This window comes from Heteronotia binoei, chromosome 2 (genome assembly GCF_032191835.1).
Source record: "Heteronotia binoei isolate CCM8104 ecotype False Entrance Well chromosome 2, APGP_CSIRO_Hbin_v1, whole genome shotgun sequence".
Classification (NCBI taxonomy): Eukaryota; Metazoa; Chordata; class Lepidosauria; order Squamata; family Gekkonidae; genus Heteronotia; species Heteronotia binoei.
The window spans coordinates 181644829-181671529 of NC_083224.1; the positions used below are offsets into that span (position 1 = coordinate 181644829).

At 47.9% G+C, this 26701-nt stretch overlaps 1 protein-coding gene across 1 annotated transcript in view; it reads right to left on the reverse strand.

Annotated features, from left to right (window-relative positions):
• The window catches only part of CACNA1E (calcium voltage-gated channel subunit alpha1 E), a 605524-nt gene that overhangs the window by 484295 nt on the left and 94528 nt on the right, over positions 1–26701 (reverse strand). The window contains exon 3 of the mRNA XM_060232603.1: positions 11644–11910. Within this exon, the coding sequence (XP_060088586.1) occupies positions 11644–11910 (267 nt within the window). The remainder of the gene's footprint in view (positions 1–11643; positions 11911–26701) is intronic.

A 26701-nucleotide genomic window follows, 5' to 3' on the forward strand; every position in this document is an offset into this window, starting at 1 on the left:
CAGTTCCTTCTAGGCCCCAGGCAGGCTGGAATGTTGTCAAGTCTGGTTCACAGGCTGGGCAAACGTGGTGACTGTGCTGAAAGGCTAAAGAGCATCCATCTTTCTGTTCCTGGAAATGAAGAATTCCAGGCCCAGAGAGGGACACATAGTGGGCAGAGCTGTAAAAGTTCCTTCACTTCTTTTGGCAACCTTTTAAGTCCTGTTATCAAAACAAAAAAACAATATAAGGGTTACCAGAACCCCTGCAACACAAACAAATGGTTTGTATATATATGTTCGGTTATTCTTCAGGGCAAGACAGCAGAAACTCAAAGGCTAAAAGTTAAGTGGCCATCTTGTTGTGAATGTGTGGTATACCTGTAAACTGGTCTCACATTTCTGCCAGGGAATCTGACTTTTAACAAAATTTCTATTTTTTCTTTAATTACTGCTAAGGCTATCAAAGTCAACCAATCTCCTGAACACTTGATGGATGCCTATCCATGTTTGACATTAAGGGAGAAATCTATCACTTTTGGGGAGCTTCAAAGGAAACAGTTTGGAAAAACAGGGCCATAAAAAGTCATTTGGCCAGTGTAATTAAAATTCCTCAATTGGGGGCATGGGACTATGACACAATGATCTCTGATTGGATATTCAACATATGACACTCGGATTTTCCATTGGTGTGACACTCTGCTTCCTCATTGGGTAATTGAATCGCTTGATGTGACGTAATTTACCCTAGAAAACAGGCAATCCTACCTGTCAGGATTAGATTTCTCCATCCTCTCCTCCCTCCATCCCTTCCTGCCTTCAACCCCCCCTTCTTCTCAAGAGAAATCTCCCTCCAGAGGCGTGTTTCCTCTGACTGAACCTACTCTGCAAGATCTAGGTATTGTATCACCTCTCCCCCATCCACACTTATTCAGTTAACCACTGTATTCCTCTTGTTTGCTAGAAATTGTTTGATTGGGATATAACTATTTGAAAACCAATACCTATAATAAAATCTATTATTAACCAAAGGATTTTCAGTGGTCTTTCTCCGTAAACATTGACAGAGATCCTTGCTCACCTCACCTCTCGTAGACCTCACCTCTCACCATTTTGAGCTAAGAAATATTAGTATTCCCCAATAAAAAGTTAGTTGAGGTGTAACATGCAACACATAAGAATATAAGAGAAGCCATGTTGGATCAGACCAATGGCCCATCCAGTCCAACACTCTGCGTCACACAGTGGCCAAAAAAACACACAAGTGCCATCAGGAGGTCCACCAGTGGGGCCAGGATACTAGAAGTCCTCACATTGTTGCCCCTCCCAAGTACCAAGAATACAGAGCATCACTGCCCCAGACAGAGAGTTCCAACAATACGCTGTGGCTAATAGCCACTGATAGACCTCTGCTCCATATGCTTATCCAATCCCCTCTTGAAGCTGTCTATGCTTGCAGCCGCCACCACCTCCTGTGACAGTGAATTCCATGTGCTAATCACCCTTTGGGTGAAGAAGGACTTCCTTTTATCAGTTCTAACCTGACTGCTCAGCACACGAAGCTCAATGCAACAACAATACAACTGTGGAGAATGAATGAAATATATTAACAAACCATTTAATTACTAGCAATAACTACCTCTACTAAATAACATCAAAATACATCATACGTTCAATTACACTCACAATTATATAACCTATTTATTCTATGTTAAGGTGCAAACTGGAAGTCTTAATGGGGACGAAGTGTGATTAGACTTTTTGAGATTCTTTGAAGTTTGCCCCTTTATATTGAAGAGGCTGTGTATCAATTTACACCTTAACATAGAATAGATTGTATAATTGTGAATGCAATTCAACTTATTATGTATTTTGATGTTATTTAGTATAGGTGGTTCTTGTTAGTAATTAAATGGTTTGTTAACATATTTTATTAATTCTCCACGGTTGTACTGTTGTTGCAGTGACCTATTCTATGGAATTCTACGGTGTTGAACATATGAAGCTGCCTTAGACTGAAACAGATAGTTGGTATATCAAGGTCAGTATTGCCTACTTGGACTGACAATGGCTCTCCAAGGTCTTAGGGTAAACGTCTTTCAGATCACCAACTGCAAGGGTGTCAAACATGCAGCCCGGGGGCCAAATCAGGCCCCCATAGGGCTTCTATTCACACAACAGGCTTACTCCTTTAGGGCTCTCCCGGCCCTGGAGATCAATGGTATTGAATGTGCCGGTCTGGCATGGGACGTTGGGGAGGGGTTGGCGATATGGTTGGTGTACCGTCTGTCTTACGCATCAGCCAGCGCCTTACCATCTCTAATCGAGGCCATAGCAGGCTGGGCAATGGAGTACCCAAGGCTTGTGATCCTGGGTGACTTCAATGTCCATGATGATGATGTGGCCTCCAGTCAGCCGATGGACCTAGTGTCATCCATGGCGACATTGGGACTCTCCCAATGTCGCCATGGGATTTGGGAGAGTCCCAATTTGGGACTCTCCCAAATCTAACATGTGCTCCACTCACCAGGTGGAGCACATGTTAGATTTGGTCTTTGTGGCCGGGGTTTTGGTGGACGATATTACTGCAGAGGCGGTGCCATGGTCGGACCACTATGCCTTCAAGGCTCATGTGGATGTTCCACCCCATGCCTGTTTGGGCAGCGAGCTTATTTTGGCTCGCCAACAGAGTCTGATGAACCCTGAGCGGTTCCAAATGGCTCTACGGGATCCCTGTCCCCCTGATGATTCTCTTGATGATCTGGTTGAGTCCTGGCATGGCTGGGTCTCCAGAGTCATCGATGAGATCACACTTCGACACCCTCTGCGCCCTTGTATTAAGCTAACTCCATGGTACACCCTGGAGCTGCGACACCTGAAACAAGGGCTCAGACGGTTAGAGAGGCAATGGCGCCGTACTCGAGATGAAGCGACTAGAACATCTCATAGAGAGTTTATGAGGCCTTGTGAGATGGCAGTCAAAGCCACAAAGAAGACTTACTTTGCAGCCAAGATTGCGTCTGCAAATTCGCACCCGGCGCAATTGTTTAGGACAATTCGGAATCTTACAACACTGCTGCAAGGCAGGCCAAATGCTAGGGAATTAGAGATAGGCTGTGAGGCTTTTGCAAAAAATTTTGCAGATAAGATCTCGTCGCTTCACCATGACCTCCCCGCCACATTGGACACAGTATGTGAACTCGAGGCCCCGTGCCTGTCTTCTGGTCCAGTTTTGGATCGCTTCGACACACTCAGCTCGGAGGAAGTTGACAGAATCCTCTCTACTGTACGCCCAACAACTTGTGATCTGGACCCATGACCCTCCTGGCTAATTAAAGCTTGCCAGAGGGAGCTTAGGTGTCCAATACGGGACATCATAAATAGATCCCTCTCGGAGGGGCATTTTCCAATGCCTCTTAAAGAGGCTGAGGTCTGCTTTCTCCTGAAAAAGGCTATATCAGATCCAGCAGAATTGGCTCACTACCATCCGGTCTCAAATTTGCCCTTTTTGGGCAAAATTATTGAGAGAGTTACAGTTGCAGAGTTTTCTGGATGATGCTTCTGTCCTAGATCCTCACCAGTCCGGCTTTCGTCCGGGTCATGGGACGGAAACAGTGCTGGTTGCCCTGGTGGATGACCTGCAGCGGCATCTGGATCAAGGCGGCTCGGCAGTGCTGATGTTGTTAGACCTATCGGTTGCGTTCGATACAATTGACCATCGGTTACTGACACAGGGATTCAGGGGTTGGCCTTGCAGTGGCTTTCCTCTTTCCTTGATGGTCGGGGACAAAGGGTGGCAATTGGGGGAGAGCTGTCCCAGAGGCATCCACTTAATTGTGGGGTGCCACAGGGGGCGGTGCTCTCCCCGATGTTGTTTAACATCTACATACACCCCCTTGCCCAGATTGCCCGGAGGTATGGGCTGGGTTGTCACCAATATGCTGATGACACTCAGCTCTATCTACTGATGGATGCCCGGCCTGGCTGCGTCCCAAAAAATCTGGACCTGGCGTTGCAAGCTGTGGCAGGAATGCTCAGGCTGAGTAGGTTGAAGTTGAATCCAGCAAAGACAGAGGTTCTTTGCCTGAGCCGTGGTGGCCTGGGAAGGGAAATCCCCCTACCAGCTTTTGATGGTGCGCCATTGAAAACGGCACGCAAGGTCAACAGCTTGGGGGTGCTACTGGAGCCTTCCCTGTCAATGGAGACCCAGATAGCAGTCACTGCTAAATCCACCTTTTTTCATCTTAGGTGGGTGAGGCAGTTGGCCCCCTTCCTGGAGTGCGACGACCTAGCAACAGTGATCCATGCAACGGTAACCTTGAGGTTGGACTACTGTAATGCCCTCTACATGGGGCTGCCCTTGTGCCGAACCCGGAAACTGCAGCTAGTGCAGAACACGGCAGCCAGGCTGCTACCGGGTCTCCCTAAGTGGGAGCACATACAGCTGAGGCTGCGGGAACTGCACAGGCTGCCAATTGTGTACCGGATTCATTACAAGGTGCTGGTTATTACCTTTAAAGCCCTATATCGCCGAGGACCTGACTGCCTTAGGGACCGTCTCTCCTCATATGTGCCCCAGAGGGTACTGAGATCTGGTTCGCAAAATCTACTGACAATCCCTGGACCGAAGGAGGTCAGACTGAAAGCTACAAGGCCTTTTCGATCACAGCTCCCCACTGGTGGAACCAATTACCAGAGGAGGCTCAGGCCCTGCGGAGTCTTGAACAATTGCCTGCAAGACTACCCTCTTTCAGCTGGCCTTTCCCTAATGTGGATTTTATTGTACTGTTGTCACAAAAAACTGTAAGATGAGAAACACCAAGAATGTAGCATCGAGAATGCTGGAATTGAATTTGATGATTTTAATCATCATTTAATGATGGTTTTAATGTAATAGTATATATAAGTGAATTGTAAAATATTGTGTAATAGTTGTTTTTATTATTGTAATCCTTGTATTCTATGTAATACTATGTGAGCAACCCTGCGCCTGCTTTAGTGGGGAGGGCGGGATACAAATTAAATATTATTATTATTATTATTATTATTATTATTATTATTATTATTATTATTATTATTATTATTATTATTATTATATCATTCCCCAAGCACGTGGCTGTTGTCTGCTTTCTTCTCCCTCTCTCTTGCTTCCTTCTGCATCTCAGCTGGCTTTACAAGGCTTGCTCAATCGCACAGGAGCTACAGAGCAAAACCTCGATTTTTTCCATTGGCTGAGGCTCCTCCCCCTCCTGGTCCCCTGGGAAAGGAAGGAAAGAGCCAGAGCTACCTTTGACCAGTTCCCTGGATCCCATGGGAGAAATACAATGAAAGCACCTTTAAGACCAACAAGTGCTAATATTTTACGTATGTTTTAAGGGTTTTTTTTAAAAAAAAAAAAAAAACCTTAGTTGCATTTGTCTGTGTCCTTTAAAAAGTTTATATCTCTGATACCTAATCTTAAAGAGGTAGACACATGGCCTGGCCTGACAGAGCCCGGCCTGGCCCAACAAGGTCTCATTTACAAAATTAATTTCTCTGTTTTACTTATTGAATGTGTATTTTATAATATTTATTGATTTGAATTGTTGTTGTGTTTTTATATTGTGAGCCGCCCTGAGCCTGCCTTGGCAGGGAGGGTGGGATATAAATAAAATAAAATATATAAATAAAAATAAATAAATAAATAAATTTATGTCAGAACCAGCCTCCATAACAAATGAGTTTGACAACCCTGAGTCCTACTGCTTCTTCCTCTTTAAACTGGAGATGTTGTGGACTGAATTGGGCCCTTCTGCCTCCAAAGCCATGCTCTCCACTCAGCCACTGCTCCTCTTCTAGGCAAGACTCCTAGTATTTACATCAAACTTGGCCAGTCCAGGAACTTCGAACTGCTTGCTAGTCACGGGAGCAGATGTTGCACACCCCTGTTCCCCTCTGCGCCTGATGAAGACTGTAAGGCTTTTGGCACACACCGCTGTGGATCGCTCGCTAGGCTAATGCTCAGCCTCCAGAGTTCACAGCACCACCCACACAGCATCTGATTTCTCAGGACTAGATGAGGACTAAGCGATGCCTCATCGAGAGAACAATTTCCATTATGGCCATAACTCAAGGGTTCCCCTTCCCCAGCCTGGTGCTGTAAAAACCTCTTGATGCTACAGTTACCTTTTTCGTGTGTGTCTCACAAAGTTCTATGTGAAGCTATATAATGGAGAGGAACAGGGCTTTTTTTTTTTCTTAGCAGGAACTCCTTTGCGTATTAAGCCACACACCCCTGATGTAGTCAATCCTCCAAGAGCTTACAGGGCTGACTGTAAGCTCCAGGAGAATTGGCTACATCAGTAGGGTGTGGCCTAATATGCAAAGTTGTTCCTGCTACAAAAAAAGCCCTGGAGAGGAGAATGGCTCTGTGACAACTGTGCCAAAAGTACAGGGAAAATGTCTCTCAGATAATTGATCAACTGTTGGTTGTTACCTATTCAAGTGAATGTCCTTCTTTCCTTGCTTTGTTTTTCCCAGCGTGGCAAGGGCACAACCTGATACCAGGCAGCCACACCGAGCCCACCAAAGCCACAGAGGAAACTGCCTCATATGGAATCAGATCATTGATCCATTGAATCTGACCATCAGTACTGTCTACTCCAGGGGTGTCGAACTCATGAGGGCCGGATCTGACATAAATGTGACCTTGTCGGGGCAGGCAATGTTGGGCTGGGCTACATGTGCAACCATTTAAGATTAGGTACCAGAGATATAAACTTTATAAAAGACACAGACAAACAATTAAATAATAAAACATGCTTAAAACATTAGCACTTGTTGGTCTTAAAGGTACTTTCTTTGTATCTCTCCTGTGCAATGCAGAGAAGTGGGCAAAGGAAGCTCTGTCTCTTTCATTCCTTCCCCAGGGGATTAGGAGGGGAAGGAGCCTCAGCCAACAGAAGGAAGAGAGGCTTGGCTCAGTAGTTCTGCTGTGCGACTGAGACAGCCTAGCAAAGCAAGCTCTCCCTCCCGCCCTTCCTTCCCAAGGGAGGAATCTCAGCCAATGGGGAAAATAGAGACTCTGCTCTGTAGCTCCTGTGTGATTGAGCAAGCCTTGAAAAGCAAGCTGTGATGCAGAAGGAAACAAGAGAGAGGGAGAAGGAAGCAGATGACAGCCAGTTGCTCGGTGGCCTGATAGGAGCCCTCTGGGGGCCTGATTTAGCCCCCGGACAGCATGTTTGACACCCCTGGTCTACTCACACTGGCAGCTGCTCCCCAGGGTTTCAGTCAGAAGTCTTTTGCATCTCCCACTATCTGACCCTTTTAAACTGGAGATGCTGGGGATTGAACCTGGAACCTTTTGAATGCCAAGCAGGAGCTCTACCACTGAGCCACAGGTCCTCCCCAAGCCAGCAGATCACTCTGCAGATGACAATGTCAAGAGTGGTGTTAAGCTCCTGACCTGAAAGATCTCATTTTCTCCTGCCATCCTTAAAAAAAAAACCCACATCCAATCTGATTGAGAGTTCTGGTGAACTTGAAAGCCTGTGCTCTGTTTTGCAGTCTTTGTAAAAGGCGTTACATAGCTACTGTTTTTGCATTTTGATATCTATCAATACAGCTGCCTAGGGCTCAATTAGGTTTTCATCCTGGTGTGCTGATTTGTTGAGAAGCCACAGAATTGTTCCGTGAATCTTCATGCACTGGATGGACCCCCTGTCCTGCCCTGCCTCTCTAGTAGTGCCTAACAAGACATTTTGGGCAGTTGTGGGAAAGCAGCTGAGATATAGTGGTGCTGGACAATAGAAGAGTACGCATCTGGGGTTGGGTACAGCAGCAAAAGTGTATGCCAGTGGTGAGTGTGAGCATCTCCATGCCTAATAAAAGCCAGATCCTGGTTTCTGTCCCGTTAGCATGGCCAGGTATGGAAATATGATTAGACCAGGACTGATCCCCAGAGATTCTACTGGAGAAAAGTAAAGGGGTTGAAAGCTAGGGGCAAACAGAGAGTGGTTTTGCCTTGAACATCGCCATCTCTATGAAAAAGAGGCAGATTTAAAACCATTTCCCAGTTATGTCCTAAAATATACCTTTTTTTCTGGGGTGTATCCAGCATTGGAAGGGCTGTGGCTCAGCGAAAGAGACCCTAATATTCCCTTTAAGCTGAGTTGGTGTGAGCTGGATCACAGTTTTTTAGCCTTCAACTCACACATTTTTGTCCCAGCTCAGGAAGGACAGCCCCAGAGCAAACTAGTTTATGCAGTAGCTCACAACTTTAATGCTATTAGCTCACAGAGAATGATTTTTGCTCACAAGACACAGCATAGAGCAAGTGTGCCAAACTCATTTGTTATGAGGGCTGAATCTGACATAAATGAGACCTTGTTGAGCCAGGCCATGTTGGGCTGAGCCATTTAAGATTAGCAGAGATACAAACTTGGTAAAGGACACAGACAAACACAGTTAAAGATTTTTTTAAAAAACTTAAAACAGTAGCACTTGTTGGTCTTAAAGGTGCTTTCTTTGCATTTCTCCCATGAGATCCAGGGAACTGGGCAAAGGAAGCTCTGGCTCTTTCCTTCCTTCCCCACGGGACCGTGAGAGGGAAGAGCCTTAGCCAATAGAAGGCTTAGCTCAGTAGCTCTGCTGTGCAATTGTGATAGCCTGGCAAAGCAAGCTCTTCCTCCCCAAGGGAGGAGCCTCAGCAAATGGAGAAAACAGAGGTTTTGCTCTGTAGCTCCTGTGCAATTGAGCAAGCCTTGCAAAACAAGCTGTAATGCAGAAGGAAGGAAGAGAGAGGGAGAAGGAAGCAGATGACAGCCAGTCATTCGGGGGCTTGAAAGGAGCCCTCTGGGGGCCTGATTCGGCCCCCGGGCCAGATGTTTGATACCCCTGGCTTAGAGGGAGTATTGCTTGGCATGCAGACGATCTCGTGTTCAGTCCCTGGAATCTCCAGTAAAAAGGATCAGGTGGTGTGAATGAGCTCTGTCTGAGACCCTGGAGAGCCGCTGCCAGTCTGAATAGACAGTACCAACCTTGATGGCCCAAGGGTCTGATTCAGCAGAAGGCAGCTTCACTGTGTTCATCCACCCTCCAGTATACATGGCTTTTTGTCCAATGCAAGAGCCACTTAAGTTGAAGAAAGGCTCCTTTGACTGAAGGAAGATCTTCAAGCTTGCCGGGGCATAAATATTTCAATCAAGCAATAAACTTTGCTCAGAAGAATTGAAGGGCAGGGATAGGATCCACCCAACTTTCTCCCATGGTCAAGTCCACGAATGCTGAGAGAATCAAGCAGAGCTTTCACTTTGAGTACTGGATTGTTTAAGTTCTGCTGACAGGCCCGTACAGGAAACAGTACTGTAAGTATACGGAGACACTGTGATAGAGCATGGGCAATATTATAACAAGACAGGTTCTCCCTCCTTAATTGCCAACACCAGGGCTTTTTTAAATAGTGGGGAACTCCTTTGCATATTAGGCCACACCCTCCTGATGTATCCAATCCTCCAAGAGCTTACAGGGCTCTTTCTACAGGGCCTACTGTATGTTCCAGGAGGACTGGCTACATCAGGGGGTGCGTGGCCTTATATGCAAAGGAGTTCCTGCTAACCCTTAACCAACACATATATCAAACCACTATAGCAAGAAAGATGCCAAGTCTTAGGTGAAGGTGACAGCACACTGAAAACAGCAGAAAGGGTAACAGCGCACACACAATACCACATTCCCCTTCACTCTGAATGCATCAAGGTGGAACTCAGTCACTTCTTAGTTCACTGCCCATAATCAGGAACTCAAATTAGAATCGCAGGCCAGATATAAACCTGTGATTGGAAGGGCGGGGGAACAGAAAACCTAAGACTTTAAATACTTTAATTCCCCTTTCACAGTGCACACAAAAGGCTAACCAAAGTGCACTCAAGAAACTTGGCCAGTATTGAGAGATTGTGAGCATGCGCCCAAGAGAGAAGCCAAGGAGCTGTCCGTGGTGCTGAAAGGAAAGCCTTCTTCCTTTTGAGCACTGGAGCTGGCTGGGGGCTGCTGGCTACCTCCTCTAATGCTGATGAGGACTCAGCCTTCTCTGTTCAATGATGGGGCGAAGAGGGACAAGACCCCACCAACGTGGTGGCATAGGTGTGAGAAGAACAGCTAAAAGAGCTATTTGTCAGCGTTGCTAGAGTCAGAAATCTGCAATACAAAAGCCTGGCAGGGAGAAATGGTGGGCGTAGGTGGGCTTAAGGTAGCTAAGGCACTTATGCTATGCATCAGCATCTTATGCATTGGACTCCAAAAGAAGGGGGGGTAGCTTTGATTAGTTCATGGCAACAGAATTATTAATGCTGAACTCAGGGGGATGGGTGCAGCCGCAGCTGGATTCAGCTCCCAGGTTCAGGTGTCCAGTTTCCTAACTCTTTGGGGAGGGTAATTCAGTCCTAGAATAATGACCATCCTCTCTCAACAAGGGCACTGAAAGTTCCAAATGAAGGGCAGGAGATACCTCAGGGGATTCAATGTCTCCTTCTTTAATTCTGTAGGGGTGCTGGTCAGTGCTCCCTCTACGCTGAGTTAGCGTGAGCTAGCTCACAGATTTTCAGCCTCCAGCTCACACATTTTTGCCTTAGCTCAGGAAGGATGACCCCAGTGCACAATAATTTATGCAACAGCTCACAACTTTAATGCCAGTAGTTCACAACTTTAATGCCGGTAGCTCACAAAGTAGACTTTTGCTCACAAGGCTGTGCAGCTTAGAGGGAACATTGGTGCTGGTACAGAAGAACAAGAAGGTGTGTGACACGTTGGTCTCAAAAGTTATGCTTGTGCTCTGGTTTACTTTCAAAGCTAACATGTAATTTTTTTTAAAAAAAATCAAGTATTTGTTACTCACAGAGGAAGGAAATGATAGAATTTCTGGATTTTTTAAAACAAAACAAGAGACACCTAGACATTTACATCTATATCTCTCCAAAACGTATGGATAAGAGGGTCTTTAAATGGAAATGGGACCTAGAATTTGCTCTGCTTGTGTCACTGTATCAGCCACTAACACGGCGCTAATCCCCATTAACTGAGTTCTGTAAAGCGGGTCAGGTTCGACACCAGCGTCCCTCAGCCTGCCCGAGAGCTCTGTGAGGTCCGAAAGCTTGCCTAGTCCTTGCCAGCACACCCCAAGTCGCTCCAACCCGCTGCAGTTCCTATTGAACGCGCATTCCCGACCAAAGGCCGGGAAACGTATCCCAATAGGCTTCTGCCAAGGCACATCTGCTGAGTTTCCTGTGGCCCTGGGGAAAGCTGCTGCTTCAGTCCCCCTTTGCACAGGTGTCTCTCAGGGAGAGATCTCGCTGGAGAACCTGTAGCCTTCCGGATCCGGCTGGAGCCAGGAGACAACCTCTTCTCCAGAGCCCTGCCTGAAGAGAGCCCGCCTGCCCCTGGCAAGCCCAGCCCCCTGAAAGAGCAGGAGAGCCGGGGAAAGAGAGCGAGAGAGCAGGGAAGCCAGGAATCGAGGCGGGGAAGGCGGAGGGGAGGGGGGTGCGCGCTAGAGCCACCGGCGGCGCCCTGCTCTTGGAAGCTTGGCCGCGGTGGGGCTCCTCGGGAGCGGCTTACCTTGAGGCGGAGCTGTTGCAAGGTGTCCAGAAAACCGCTGGGGGAGGAAGAAGGGGGAAGGGGAGGGGGAGAAAAGGATATGGCCAGTCGATGAGCTTCTTGGCGTATTTCCTGACCATGTTGTCTTCCCCGAAGATGAAGAGGGATCGGTTGACGGTGAAGCAGTTCTGGCGGACGGGGATGGGGTTGTACAGGGCCATGGTCCGAGCCCGCTGGGCTTTCGTCTGCTTGTAGGCGCCCGGGGTGCCCCCCGTCGGAGCCGGGGCGCCGGGACGGCTCCGGCTCTGCTCGGCTGAGCCCTCGCCCGAGCCCAGCCGGCCGGCCATCGCCTCGCCGAAGCGAGCCATCCTGGAAGGCAAAGAGAGAGGGGGGTGATCCGACCGAGGCACGCCTTTCGCGGGGTCCCCACGAAGTAGCAGAGCAGGCAGAGGGTGGCTTGGGGGGGGGCGGCGGCGAGGGGGTGGCAGTCCCGGGAGAGCGAGCGGCGCCCCCCCCCCTTTTCTCCTTTCCTCCCCTCGCTTTTCAAAGCCGCGCGTCCCACGACTCCTCCATGCCTCTGGGTGCCAGGCTCAGCAGCGAGGCGTGCGATCCTTTTCCATGCAAAACATGGCTTTTCTAAAAAATATATATATCTATCTTTAAAAAAAAAATCCCTTCTTTTTTGGGAGGGGGGGGAGCCCCCGCCGGTTTAAAAAACAAAACCCGATCAGCCCAGAAAGCAAAACACCATGGTCGATTTTGGCAAAGAACCGTCCTAGAAAGGTAGCCGGCGGTGTGCGTCTTTCCACCCCTTGGGGTTGCTTTTTTTCCCCCCAGGAGCTCCGATTCTGTCCCTTGCCTTTGCCGTGCAAGCTCTCCGCACCGAGGCTGGGCTTTAAATCAGACGCATCCTTTCTCCTCCTCCTCCTCCTCCTCCTCCTCCTCAATCCTGGCTTTGTTTTACAGGCAACCCAAAACCACCCCCCACCCCACCCCCCAGGGTGCTTCTCCCCACCCGAAGCTTCTTGTCTGGACTCCCCCCGCCCCCCTCAATCTAGAGGCGCTGGGGTGACCGTCCCAGGCAGACAGGGGGGGAAGGGGCTGTCGCCGCTGCCACGCCGCCTTTTGCCATCTGCCCGTCAGGCAGGCGAGAAAACTGCAATTGGGCGAGCGCGCGAGGAGAAGGTGGGGGAAACAGGTTGCAGCAGCCCACTCCCGGGTGAGTTAGGAAGCCCGAGCGCTTTAACTTCCTCCTACTTGGCAAGGAAAGGGTCTCTTTTTTCCCCTTCCCTGTTATTTTTTTTTTGGGGGGGGGGGCAGAGAAGGAAGAAGCCTCCACCCCACCCCCCCACTCCCACACACGTTCCTTTTCACAAGAGAATGAAAGAAAATTGCTTGGTGTGGGGGGGGGGAGAGAAATGTCTAAGCCTCTGCGCCTGCGAGATTGCAAAATGCTGTTCAAGTAGTCAGTCTCTCTCTCTCTCTCAAACACACTGTTCCGTCCAGCCATCCTGGTTTCTCTGTAGCAACCAGATCAGCCCTGCCAAGGGAGGGTCGGAAAGCAGCGGAGGGGGGGGGTCTGCAAGGAACAAAGAAATGGCCTGCCAGTCATGCCCCCCACCCCCACCAGCCTGATTAGTGGTTCTCTCCTTGCTGGTCATTCAGGGAGCCTGTGGTAGGTCTCCAGTTCCTTATGGACCATTCCTGAACCCTTTATTGGAGGGAGATTGGACTAGTGTCTTGTATTGCCCCCCCCCCACACACACACAGTTTGGACCACCCCAACCCAACCACTTGAGAGGCTCTAAGCGGAGTTAGTGTGAGTCTACCTCACAGTTTTTTAAGCCTCCGGCTCACACATTTTTGTCTTAGTGCAGGAAAAATGGCCCCACAGCAAACTAATTTATGCAGTCGCTCACCACTTTCATGCCAGTAGCTCACAAAGTAGCATTTTTTGCTCACAAGACTCCGCCGCTTAGAAGAAACATTGCCGCCCCCTCTTCTTACAGAGTTTCACCCTTCCGAAGCCAGTGGGGTGGAAGGGGAGTGATTCTGCTTAAGATGGGGCTGGATGAGCTGAGATCTAGTCCAAAATGACATTTGGGCATCACCTGCTTCCAAGCGGTATGCCCAGCTCAGCCCACCCCCATTCCTCATGCTGGAGTCCACAAAATACGGATGTACCGGTATTTAATTTCCTTTAGACCCTCCCTTTCTCCCCAATGAAGACTCAAAGCAGCCTAGTCATTCTCCTCTCCGTTGCCCTGACCTGGATAGCCCAGACAAGCCCAATCTCATCAGATCTTGGAAGCTAAGAAAGGTTGTCCCTGGCTAGTATTTGGATGGGCGACCTCCAAGGAACAGCAGGGTAGTGATATAGAGGCAGGCCTTGTTAAACTACCTCTGAAATGTCTCTTGCCTTCAAGTCCCACTAGGGGTTGCTGCCGGAAGTCAGCTTGACTTGATGGCAAAAGGAATCATTCTCCTCTCTACTGCATCCTCACATAAGAACATAAGAGAAGCCATGTTGGATCAGGTCAATGGCCCTCCCCTTCCAACACTGTGTCACACAGTGGCCAAAAAACCAGGTGCCATCAGGAGGCCCACCAGTGGGGCCAGGACACCAGAAGTCCTCCCACTGTTGCACCAAGAATACAGAGCATCACTTGCCACAGAAAGAGAGTTCCATCTATACCCTGTGGCTAATAGCTGCTGATGGACCTCTGCTCCATATGCTTATCCAATCCCCTCTTGAACCCTGCAAGGTAGGTTAGCCTTGGAGTGGTCCACGGGCACCCAGCAAGCTTCCATGGCAGAGTGGGTTTTCAAAACTGGGGTATCTCAGATCCTAGTCTAGCCCACCGCGCCCCGCTCCAGGCTGGATCCATGGGAGTATCTCTACAGAGAGAGCCAGTGTGGTGTAGTTGTTAAGAGCAGCAGATTAGTATCTGGGTGGCCCGGGTTTGAATCCTCACTCATGCCTGGGAAGCTCACTGGGGAATCCTGGGCCAATCACACTCTCTCAACTGAAGTGACCTCTCAGGGTTGTAGCAAGGATAATGGAGGAAAGGAGAGTGCCCACTAGGGAGAAAGGTGAGTTACAAATTAATTAGGCCACACTGTTAAACTGCTTCACACTCCTTTCGTCTTCCCCTCTCAGGCAAGTGGCAGTCAGTTGCTGAGGTTGGCATGGCTGCAGAGGCACAGAGAAGCGACTGAAAGCCAAGGGGGAAAATGCCCTTCCGGATCCATACACCTCCCAAGAGCACACGCTCACGCACTTTGCCAAGTCCAGGAGAGACATCCCCACAGCAAAACATCTCTGGGGGAGGTTGTCATTGGGCACTTTTGTGGCACATGACCTTGAGCAAGAGTTGGCAGGCTGGAGACTGATATGCTTGTGAATTTTAATGGCTAATGGCTGTCGGCGCTGCTATTCGGCATTCTGTCCTTCAGGATCATGTTGTATTTTTCCAGCCCACCAAATAACAGTAAAATACAGACTGGTTTTGTGACATTCCATGTATCCTACTAGGCAGGGCTTTTTTTGTAGCAGGAACTCCTTTGCATATTAAGCCACACACCCCTGATGTAGCCAATCCTCCTGGGGACGATTGGTGAGAGGCCTGTCAATACTCTTCTGTGATTATTCTCTTCCCCCTAACCAGTTTGGTGAGAGTGGTTTGGTGTAGTGGTGAAGTGTGCAGACTCTTATCTGGGAGAACCGGGTTTGATTCCCCACTCCTTCACTTGCACCTGCTGGAATGGCCTTGGGTCAGCCATAGCTCTCATAGGAGTTGTCCTTGAAAGGGCAGCTGCTGTGAGAGTCCTCTCAGCTCCACCCACCTCACAAGGGGTCTGTTGTGGGGGGAGAAGATATAGGAGATTGTAAGCTGCTCTGAGTGGAGGGCGGGATAAAAATCCAATATCTTCTAGCTTCTAGCTTCTTCATCTTCTAACACCATCTGGACCTGAAGGAGGAAAGCTGCCTTAGAGATAAAATTCTGTGATCTCCTTGACCTATCTCTTGGAATGTTTGTTAAGTGGGAACTGTCTTTTCGAGTGTTTATGTTAGACAGATCTGGGAGGGGGAAGCCTACACTTTTGGGTTATTCAGGGGTGCATGTATTATCTGTCTTTATACTTAGCAATGCCTCTGTAGAAGAAGATGACTGCAGATTTATACCCCACCCGTCTCTCTGAATCAGAGACTCAGAGTGGCTTACAATCTCCTATATCTTCTCCTCCCACAACAGACACCCTGTGAGGTAGGTGGGGCTGAGAGGGCTCTCACAGCAGCTGCCCTTTCAAGGACAACTCCTATGAGAGCTATGGCTGACCCGAGGCCATTCCAGCAGCTGCAAGTGGAGGAGTGGGGAATCAAACCAGGTTCTCCCAGAGAAGAGTCTGCACACTTAACCACTACACCAAACTGGCCTCTCCAGGAGAGAGGAGAGTTTTTGTAGTTGTAACAATTCAATAAAGCTTCACCTATATCCATATAGTGGAAGTATATCTGAGTCTTACTTGGCAAACCTCACAGTTCAAAGCTTACAGATACACACCTGAACAACACCTGAACAGCGTACCTAAGATTGCTACAGCACAGGCATTGTCTCCAGATTTCGATGCAATAATTCAGAGCAAGTGGTGTCAGTTATCAGAGACTGTTCAATAAACAAAATATTGCAAGAGTGCTAATCTTTTAAGTATATTTCATTTTAAGCTTTTAAAAAAAATTTCGTGTTTGTCTGTTCCCTTTATAAAGTTTACATTGCTGCTACCTGGCATTAGTTTTATGACACATATGGCCTGGCCCAACAAGGTCTCATTTATGTCAGATCTGACCCTCATAACTAATACACAGTTCCTTTGTATATTAGGCCACACACCCCTGATGTAGCCAATCCTCCTGGAGCTTACAGTAGGCCCTATGCTAAGAGCCCCGTAAGCTTTTGGAGGACTGGCAACATCAGAGGTGTGTGGCTTAATATGCAAAGAAGTTCCTGCTACAAAAAAAGCTTTCTTGCTACTCAAACAGTGCATGGGATTGTGGGATTCATAGGAGATAGCCAAAAAGAGGCACAGAATATAAACTGGAGAAATCAGTGCCCTGTTATGTGTTACGTGGTGTTCACTGGAGAGGAATGAGGTGAGAGAAATAATGCTTGTGGCACACTTTTAAAATGCAGAGGCCGCAATGCCATCTTCAATGAACACCTTTTGTTGTTGTAGTAGTAGAAGACCATAGATTTATACCCTGCCCTTCTCTCTGAATTGGAGTCTCAGAGCAGCTCACAATCTCCTTTATCTTCTTCCCCCACAACAGACACCCTGTGAGGTGGTTGGGGCTGAGAGAGCTCTTACAGAAGCTGCGCTTTCAAGGACAACTGTGCCAGAGCTATGGCTGACCCAAGGCCATTCCAGCAGCTGCAAGTGGAGGAGTGGGGAATCAAACCAGGTTCTCCCAGATAATAGTCTGCACACTTTACCTCTACACCAAGCTATGCAAACTTTCAGTCCAGATATGTAGAATATTAGACGAAGGTTTGAGTCTCCACAGCTGGGGGAACTGAGGCCGCTAAGGATGGAGATCAAGTACCCATGAATCAGTGGCCTTGGATTCCCTGCATTAGGGTCCACTAGGGAAGGGAAGTGCATTGTACATCTTTTGACAGAATACTGTCATGAGTCAGCCAGGGCTCACAAGAGGACTCTTGTGTAGCCAGCTTTGAGTTAATAGAAGCTGACCAGCAGGAAAATAAGCTGCAGGCTTGTAACAGCCAACAGCTCGTGTAGAGCCACCAACTGGCTTTATTGCTGGTTCAGCAGGTGAACCTCAGTTGGCTATTCCCAGCCTACCAGTATCACCTACATCTTTAGAGTTCCTCAGTTGGAGGCAGAAATCAGAGCTACAGACAAGATGGCAAAATGCTCGCCTCCTGGTATGATGCCAGTTGCTTGCTGATAATGGAGATGAGTAGTTGCAGGATTGTTTCTGAGTAACTGATTGCAAAAGCATGACCTTTAGGCATGGGGCTATAAAACTAGCCAAGAGAGGCTGTTAGGTGTGGACGCAATGTTTACAATAAGACACTAAGCCACTTGTTCTGACTTGCCTGACTTTTGGAACCTCTGATCTTGGACTGCACAATTCTGCTTTGCCTGACTTCTGACACCTGTTACTCAGAGCCTGCAAGCCAGTAAAATTATACAGAGAGATACTGCACACATACAGACATCTAAGGGTCTTAGTTTTTTCACTGATAAACACCACTCTGGTACTAGAAGAAGATGAAGAAGAGTAGGTTTTATACCCTGCTTTTCTCTACTATAAGGAGCTTCAAAGCAGCTCACGTTCGCCTTCCCTTCCTCTCCCCACAACAGACACCGTGTGAGCAGGGGTGGAATTCTAGCAGGAGCTCCTCTGCCTATTAGGCCACACATCCCTGATGTAGCCAATCCTCCAAGAGCTTACAAAAAAGAGCCTTGTAAGCTCTTGGAGGATTGGCTACATCAGGGGTGTGTGGCCTAATAGGCAAAGGAGCTCCTGCTAGAATTCCACCCCTGCATGCAAGGTAGGTGGCGCTGAGAGAGTTCTGAGAGAGAGAACGGTGACTGGCTGAAGGTCGCCCATCTGGCTGCATGTGGAGGAGTGGGGAATCAAACACAGCACTACACAAGACGTCCCTCTGAACACACTTCTGCAGTCACAAAGTGGGGGGGAAGTGCTGTCAAGCTTCAACCAATTTACAGTGAGCCCAGAGGGTTTTCAAGGAAGAGACGTCCAGCGGTGGTTTGCCATTTCTTGCCTCTGCGTAGCAAGCCCTGGATTTCCTTGGTGGTCTTTCATCCAAGGGCTAATCAGCCTGGCTTCCCAGATCTGACAAGATACGGCTATAGCTTGGTCCATCCAGGTCAGGGCTCTTCAGTCCTTGCGAGAGGCATTTTGCTAGTTCCACACATTTAAAAAACAGAAACCGTCTGCAAATACCAGACATGTAAAACCCAGCGACAGCACTCAGGAGGAAGGGGCTAAAGGTCTGATTCGCTAAGAGCAGGACCTGGGGGGGGGGGCCTCAGCATGATGCAGTCTGCACAGCTGTGCTGCTACACAGTGAAGACAGCGCAAGCCACGGTTCTTATCTTGCATGCCAAAGCAGAACCCTGAAAAGCATCCACAATGCCAACCGAAAAAAAGAAATGCTTCTTAAATGTTTTAAGCAATATGCAAACGGATGAACAATCCAGGACTTTTTTTGTAGCAGGAACTCCTTTGCATATTAGCCCCCCCCCCCGATGTAGCCAATGCTCCTGGAGCTTACAGTAGGCCCTGTAAGAAGAGCCCTATAAGCTCTTGGAGGATTGGCTACATCAGGAGGGTGTGGCCAAATATGCAAAGGAGTCCCTGCTACAAAAAAAAAAACCCCTGAACATATCTATGGTGGCTTAAGTGCTGTCAAGCCTCAGAGGATTTATGGCGAACCCATAGGGTTTACAAGGCAAGAAACCAACACAAATACAGACGTTCTTCTCTACATAGCAACCTTGGACTTCCTTGTTGGCATCCCATCCATGTTCTAACCAGAGCCAACCCTGTTTAGCTTCCAAAATCTGATGAGTTATGGCTAGCCTGGGCTATTCAGATTAGGGTAGACTGATTTATCGGGGCTACTCTAGAAATGGGAGGTTGTCTTCTCTTTTGCAAAAGTAGAGACCGTTTAGTGATTTGTGGCATACGAATGATAAGGATAGAAGACTGGGACGTCCTGTTTTTTTAAAAAATATCATGTAATTATGGAAAACAATATCAGAACTCCAAAGATGGATGTGGTGAACGGGGGAGGGGGGATTCTTGGAAAAGTAAACCCTAAGATCCAATGGAGATCTGCTTCTTTAGGACTGAAAGAGCTGGCATCTTGAAAACGAAGCAGGCAGGATTCAGACGTGGCATCATACAGGCTCTTATACTTCCGTAAAAGCCACCAAGTCGCAACTGAACTATAACAACCCCAGCAAGGAATTCTCAAGGCAAGAGGTGGTTTGCCGTTGCCCTCCTCTGCAGAGCCTTCCTTGGTGGTCTCCCATCCAAGCAAAGACCCTGCTTAGCTTCCCAGATCTGACAAAACCAGGCTATACCATGCTGCCTTCCCTCCCAGCATAAATTATACAACATAGTAAAAACGGCAGAACAAAAAGAGAAGTCAGATCATAGAAATCTGCTGTTTCTGGTCAAAGACTTCAGCATTACGTACTGCCAAAATTGTAGGCAACTTGTGGTCAAAATGCTGTTAATGGCTTGCTTCTAGCACCGTCTAAAAATAATGTTTATCGGGGCTTTTTTTGTCGCAGGAACTCCTTTGCATATTAGGCCACACATCCCTGAAGTAGCCAATCCTCCTGGAGCTTAAAGGTAAAGGTAGTCCTGTGCAAGCACCAGTCATTTCCAACTCAGGGATGACGTTGCATCACGACATTTTCATGGCAGACTTTTTACGGGGTGGTTTGTCATTGCCTTCCCCAGTCATCTACACTTTCCCCCTAGCAAGCTGGGTACTAATTTTACCAACCTCAGGAGGATGGAAGGCTGAGTCAGTCTTGAGCTGGCTACATGAACCCAGCTTCCACCAGGATCAAACTCAGGTCATGAGCAGAAAGCTTGGATTGCAGTACTGCAGCTTTACCACTCTGTGCCACGGGGCTCTAAGAGCTTACAGGGCTCTAAATACAGGGCCAACTATAAGCTCCAGGAAAATTGGCTACATCAGGGGTGTGTGGCCTAATATGCAAAGGAGCTCCTGCTACAAAAAAAGCCCTGATTGGTGCATTTACACTACACTAAATAATGGGTTTTACATCTAGACTGATGTGTGATCACAGCCTGTTGTGTGAACTAGCCTTATGCCGCTCTCACTCTCCTCTTCTCTGCGGGGCTTCCGTTGGATTTCACACTATCTGCCCGGGGACTGCAACTCACTCCGCCTCTTTCGTGCAGCAAACAAGATCTTCTAAAAACCAGTTTTTGTTTGCGGCGCAAAAAAGGCAAAGCTAGTTGCAGCCCCGGGGCAGATAGTGTGAAATCCAACTGAAACCTCACAGAGAAGGGGAGTGTGAGAGCGGCATAAGGCGAGTGGGAAAACAGTCCTGTATTTTTGCTATTCTTACACAGTAAAAATCGGGATATAAAACACATTGTTTAGTGTAGTGTGAATGCACCAGAGTTTATGTTTCAGCCGTGTTATCCATGATAGCTAAATGGAACCTCCCTATTCAGAAGCAGCGTGCATCTTAATATCAGCAGCTGGTCAGGGGCAAAGAACCGGGAAGGGACAATGCTGTCATTTCTGGCTTCTTAATTTCCAGAAAGCAGAGAGAGAGAGAGAGAGAGAGACTTTTGGAGAGGGAAGTTGGTACCAGATGAACTCTGAGGCTGCGATCACGCCCACTAAATAATGTACTTTCAATCCACTTTCAATGCATTTTCCAAGTAGCCAGTTAACACAACAGGCTGTGATCACACCCACTAAATAATGCACTTTCAATCCACTTTCCAAGTGGCCAGTTCACACAACAGGCTGTGATCACATATACTAAATAATGCACTTTCAATCCACTTTCCAACTGGTTTTTACTGAGTGAACCGGCAAGATTGTCAGAAAGAGCATTGGAAGTGGATCGAAAGTAAATTATTTAGTGTGTGTGATTGCAGCCTGGGTCTTGTATAGTTGGCTTCTTCTTATGTAAGAGTGTGCTGTCAAGTCATGACTTACGGTTGGCTCAGCAAGGGGATTGTAAGGCAAGTAAGAAGCAGAAGTGTTTGCCATTGTCTTCCTCCGCAGAGCCTTCCCTGATGGGCTCCCATCCAAGTGCAGACCCTGCTTAGCTTCCGAGATCTGACCAGACTGGATTCTATCATGCCATCTTCCCTCCATGGGCTCTTACAGTCTGCAACAATTGCCAGTTGCGAGGTTACTTTCTGCTTCCTGAACCAATTAGCTTTGGGTCCATTTCATCCCCAAGAGAAGCACTATACAGACTTACATGAAACAGAGCATTTCAGAAGCGGACTCTCTGAAAGGAACCCTTAGATGCCTCCTTTGTTTAAGAAGGTAGAAACTGGGCCAAAAAAGAGCCATGGGACTTAAACACAGGCATTCAGGGCTCAACATCATCTTGCAGTTGAGATCCCTTGGCCAGCTCCAGCTGTGCTGCTCTCAGCTATCCAAGGCCTCCTGCTCTCTTTAGCAACTCAGACCTTCCTTCCTTAGTGTACCATAAGCTCAGAAATCCCTCCGAGAACCCCTCACTCCCTGTCTCAGAACTCCCTCCAAGAACCCCTCACTCTCTCTCCCCCTTCAAATTCACCCTCAAAATCCATCTTGGAGCATGTACATAACCGTTTACTCCTCTTTCCTCAATGAAAATGAAGTTGACAACTGAGTTTGCACAGAAGAAGAAGAGTTGGTTTCTATGCCCTGCTTTTCACTATCCGAAGGAGTCTCAGAGCGACTTACTATTGCCTCCTCTTCCTCTCCCCACCTCCTCTTCCTCCTCTCCCCACAACAGGCACCTTCTGAGGTAGGTGGGACTGAAAGAGCTCTGAAAGAGAACTGTGACTGGGCCAAGGTAACCTAGCTGGCTTCATGGGGAGGAGGAGTGGGGAATCAAAACGATTTTCTGTTAACCACTACACTAACCACTTAACCACTAATCACTACACCACACCAGCTCTCAGAGGATGGTCCTGGATGGCACCGGGGCTTTTTTTGTTGCAGGAACTCCTTTGCATATTAGGCCACACCCTCCTGATGTAGCCAATCCTCCAAGACCTGTAGCTCAGTGTTGACTGTTTCCCCCCGATACACACCCACACTTCCTACCAGAGAATCCATATGGTATTGGGAAGGTGCTGTAGCTCAGTGGCAGAGCAGCTGCTCAGCATACAAGAGGTCCCAAGTTCAATACCTGGCACCTTCACATAAAAAGATCAGGTTGTGGGTAATGTGAAAGACCTCTGCCAGGAGGCCTGCTACTAGCCTGAGTAGACAATCCTGACCTTGAAGGACCAATGGTCTGGTTCCGTTTAAGACAGATTCATATGCCACTGCTCCAGATTCCTGCTGGAGCTGACTGAAAAGTAAATAGACCATAAACCCATCAGAATATAATAAATTATCAATATAAAAATGAAACCAGCCATTGAAAACAAGCCAGGGGCATCCAAAGACAGCATAAAACCACTGTGGAGAGCCAGTTGGTTTGCATTCAACCTTGATGGCTCTTGGTGGTGGTACAAAGTGCCATTAAGTCACAGCTGACTTAGGGCAACACCACAGGGTTTGCAAGGCATGAGATGTTCAGAGGTTTGCCACTGCCTGCTTCCATGTTACAGCCCTGGTATTCCTTGGAGGTCTCCCATCCAGATACTGGCCAGGGATGACCTTGCTGAGTGTCCAAGATCACTGTGGCTGTTATCCCTCTCCTGTGTTCCCATAACTACTGCCAGGATTCAGACTGGAAGCTCCCGGGTGGCAGAGCGCTGCCTGTTTTAATAGGATGGTTTATTTATTGAATGGCAGAGTTACACACAGGAGCAGTGGCAGACTGGCCAGGGTGTCAGCTTGCCCGATGGCCCGGATGAAGTGGGCCCCCTTAAACATTAGACAACATGTTTAAAATGTTAATGTCCTTTTAGTAGCTTGAAAATATAATAGAAGTTCCAATATTATTACTGTAATGCAACTAAAATTTGCATTGTTTTAGGGTTGCCAGCCTCCAGGTGGGGCCTGGAGATCTCCCGCTTTTGCAACTGATCTCCAGCTGGCAGAGGTCAGCTCCCCTGGAGAAAATGTAACTTGTATTTACATTTAATATCTACTGCATACTGCCAGAAAAATGTACAATGTATATACACTGTAATTGCTAATATATATATATATACACACACACATTTATTTCGCAAAAGTTTTAATCACACCTTTTTTCCACGCATGTATTTTTTGGAAAATTTTATTTATTTCTTATAACAATTAAATGATAGCCTTATAGTTGTGGGTGGGTCCCCTTTGTCTCCTGGCAACCAATATTTTTCGACCCAGTCTGCCACTGCACAAGAGCCCTGTGGCACAGAGTGGTAAGCTGCAGTACTGCAGTCCAAGCTCTGCTCACGACCTGAGTTAGATCCCAGTGGAAGCTGGGTTCAGGTAGCCAGCTCAAGGCTGACTCAGCCTTCCATCCTTCCGAGGTCAGTCAAATGAGTACCCAGCTTGCTGGGGGGAAAGTGTAGATGACTGGGGAAGGCAATGGCAAACCACCCCATAAAAGTCTGCCAAGAAAACATCAGGATGTGACGTTACCCCATGCATTGGTAATGACTTGGTGCTTGCATAGGGAACGACCTTTATCTTTTACAGTTACACACAGAAGCATATAATAATATAGAATATATAACCAAGTTGATACAGTGGGTATGCAGACCAATCAGGGAATCCCCCTAAATACTAATATCCAGGGGTGGAATTCTAGCAGAAGCTCCTTTACATATTAGGCCACACCTCCCTGATGTAGCCAATTCTCCAAGAGCTTACAAAAAAGAGCCTTGTAAGCTCCTGGAAGATTGGCTACATCAGGGGTGTGTGGCCTAATATGCAAAGGAGCTCCTGCTAGAATTCCACCCCTGCAAATATCTACATTTTCAGTTCACTCAGTGGCAGCTGGGGAGAGTTCAAAGAGCTCCATCACATCTCCCTGGAAAGCCCAACGCCCGCATTCCTGAGACAGATAGAAAATAGTTTGGTGGGCTGCACCACAATTGCATTGGGGTCTTGGTATCTTGCCCCATTTAAATGATAGGTCTGTACAACTGCCAAAGCCTGTTCGTATTCTACTAGCTGTCTTTCATACTTTACATGAGAAGGTAACTCTCTTGTGGGCCTTTCGTTGGCATTCATTAGGTTATGGATACTGGTTGGAACCAAGGCTTTTTTTGTAGCAGGAACTCCTTTGCATATTAAGCCGCACACCTGATGTAGCCAGTCCTCCAGGAGCTTACAGGGCCTACTGTAAGCTCCAGGAGAATTGGCTACATCAGGGGTGTGTGGCCTAATATGCAAAGGAGTTTTTGCTACAAAAAAGGGCTTGGGTGGAACTGACTGCATCCACGTTCACCATCATTCATTCCGTGGATCAAAATTTTGTGGTTGCAGGATGAATATGATTCCTGGGGCAAAGCACTGGGGACCCCGATGGCATTGTAGAAATAATAAGGAAATGGCCCCTTATTTAAGGACAATGTCCAAACCCACTGTTATGACTCAGCCCTTTATTTTGGACTTTGCACTCTAGCATGCAAGCTGCAGCGTGGATAATCATCTCGAGGAAGCGGTGGGCTTTTCACCACCAGAGCCTCATCCGTGTCTCTCGGGGTGCTCGGGGCGAGTGCCGTTTTAATTGGCTGTTGTGATGGATGTAAAGGTCCCTCTCGCTTTCCTGAAAACTCCCACTGCTTCATTGCTGCAGACTACCTGCCTGCTTAATCGCCGTTTCCACGGACATAGCGGGCAACTTCTAAGCAGCAAGAGGGGAGGGGGGTGAGTTGGGAAGCAGCAAGAGTTTACAGGTGGCTAAAGAGAAGCCTGCAAGCCCGCTGCAGACGCCGGGCTTTAAAGAAGTGACCTCGAAAAGACCAGGACCCTTGCTGATGCTTTTGATGGCATCAAGGAAAACAGCTCACCTGGAGATGAGTCAACAACTCGGAATCCAATTGACTGCCCGCCCCTCCCCCCCCCCCCCCAGGAGAGCCAGTGCTGCCCATTTTTAATCCTGAATGCTGTAAGCCAACAGTAGAGCAGAGGTGGTATTAGGCATGGGGCAGCTGGGGCAGCTAGCCTGGGTCCCATACTGGGAGACAGGCCCCACACCGGCAGCCCCACTGCCTGCAGCCCCAACTAGGATTGTCAGCTCTGGGCAGGAAATACCTGGAGACTTTGGAGGTGGAGCCTAGAGGTGGTGGGGTTTAGGGAGGGGAAGGACTACAGCAGTGTACAATGCCATAGAGTCCACCCTCCAAAGCAGCCATTTTCTCAAGGGGTACTGATTTCTGTCACCCAGAGATCAATTGTAATAGTAGGAGATCTCCAGGCCTTACCTGGAGGGTGGCAGTTTGGTGTAGTGGTTAAGAGCAGCAGACTCTGTTATCTGGAGAACCAAGTTTGATTCCCCACTCTTCTTCCCGCTCCAGCTGGGTGACCTTGGGTCAGTCCCAGTTCTCTGAGAATTGTTCTCAGAAGAGCAGTTCTCTCAGAGCTGTCTCAGCTCCACTTACCTCGCAGGATGTCTGTTGTGGAGAGAGGAAGGGAAGGAGACTGTAAGCCAGGGCTTTTTTTTTTTTGTAGCAGGGACTCCTTTGCATATTAGGCCACACACCCCTGATGTAGCCAATCCTCCAAAAGCTTACAGGGCTCTTAGTACAGGGCCTACTGTAAGCTCATGGAGGATTGGCTACATCGGGAGGGGGGTATCCTAATATGCAAAGGAGTTCCTGCTACAAAAAAAAGCCCTGCTGTAAGTTAGGGTTGCCAAGTCCAATTCAAGAAATATCTGGGGACTTTGGGGGTGGAGCCAGGAGACTTTGGGGGTGGAGCCAGGAGACATTAGGGGTGGAGCCAAGATCAAGGCTGTGACAAGCAGAATTGAATTCCAAAGGGAGTTCTGGCCATCACATTTAAAGTGACAGCACACCTTTTCAATTCCTTCCTTCCATAGGAAATAATGAAGGAAAGGGGCACCTTCTTTTGGGGCTCATAGAATTGGACCCCCTGGTCCAACCTGCTGTTTTTATACCTTACTTCACATTCAAAATGGCAAAAATAGCTATTAAAATAGTTTCTAGCAATCTTGTGACACTCTATAAAGGAAAAGCTCCTCTACTGTGAATGTGAAACAAGAACTCTGAGGGCACAAAATAGGGCACAGACTATTTTCATATAACTCTTCATTTACATATATGTCAAGCTAAAGTTGCTTATTGCCTATTCTAATGTTAAACCCCCCCCGCCCAAATATTAACCAGCAGCTGGCAGAAAACAAACAGCCCTAATCATGCCAGAAAGAAAACATGTTTCCAAATCTAAAACTTAAAATAGCCCTTGGCCTACTATAT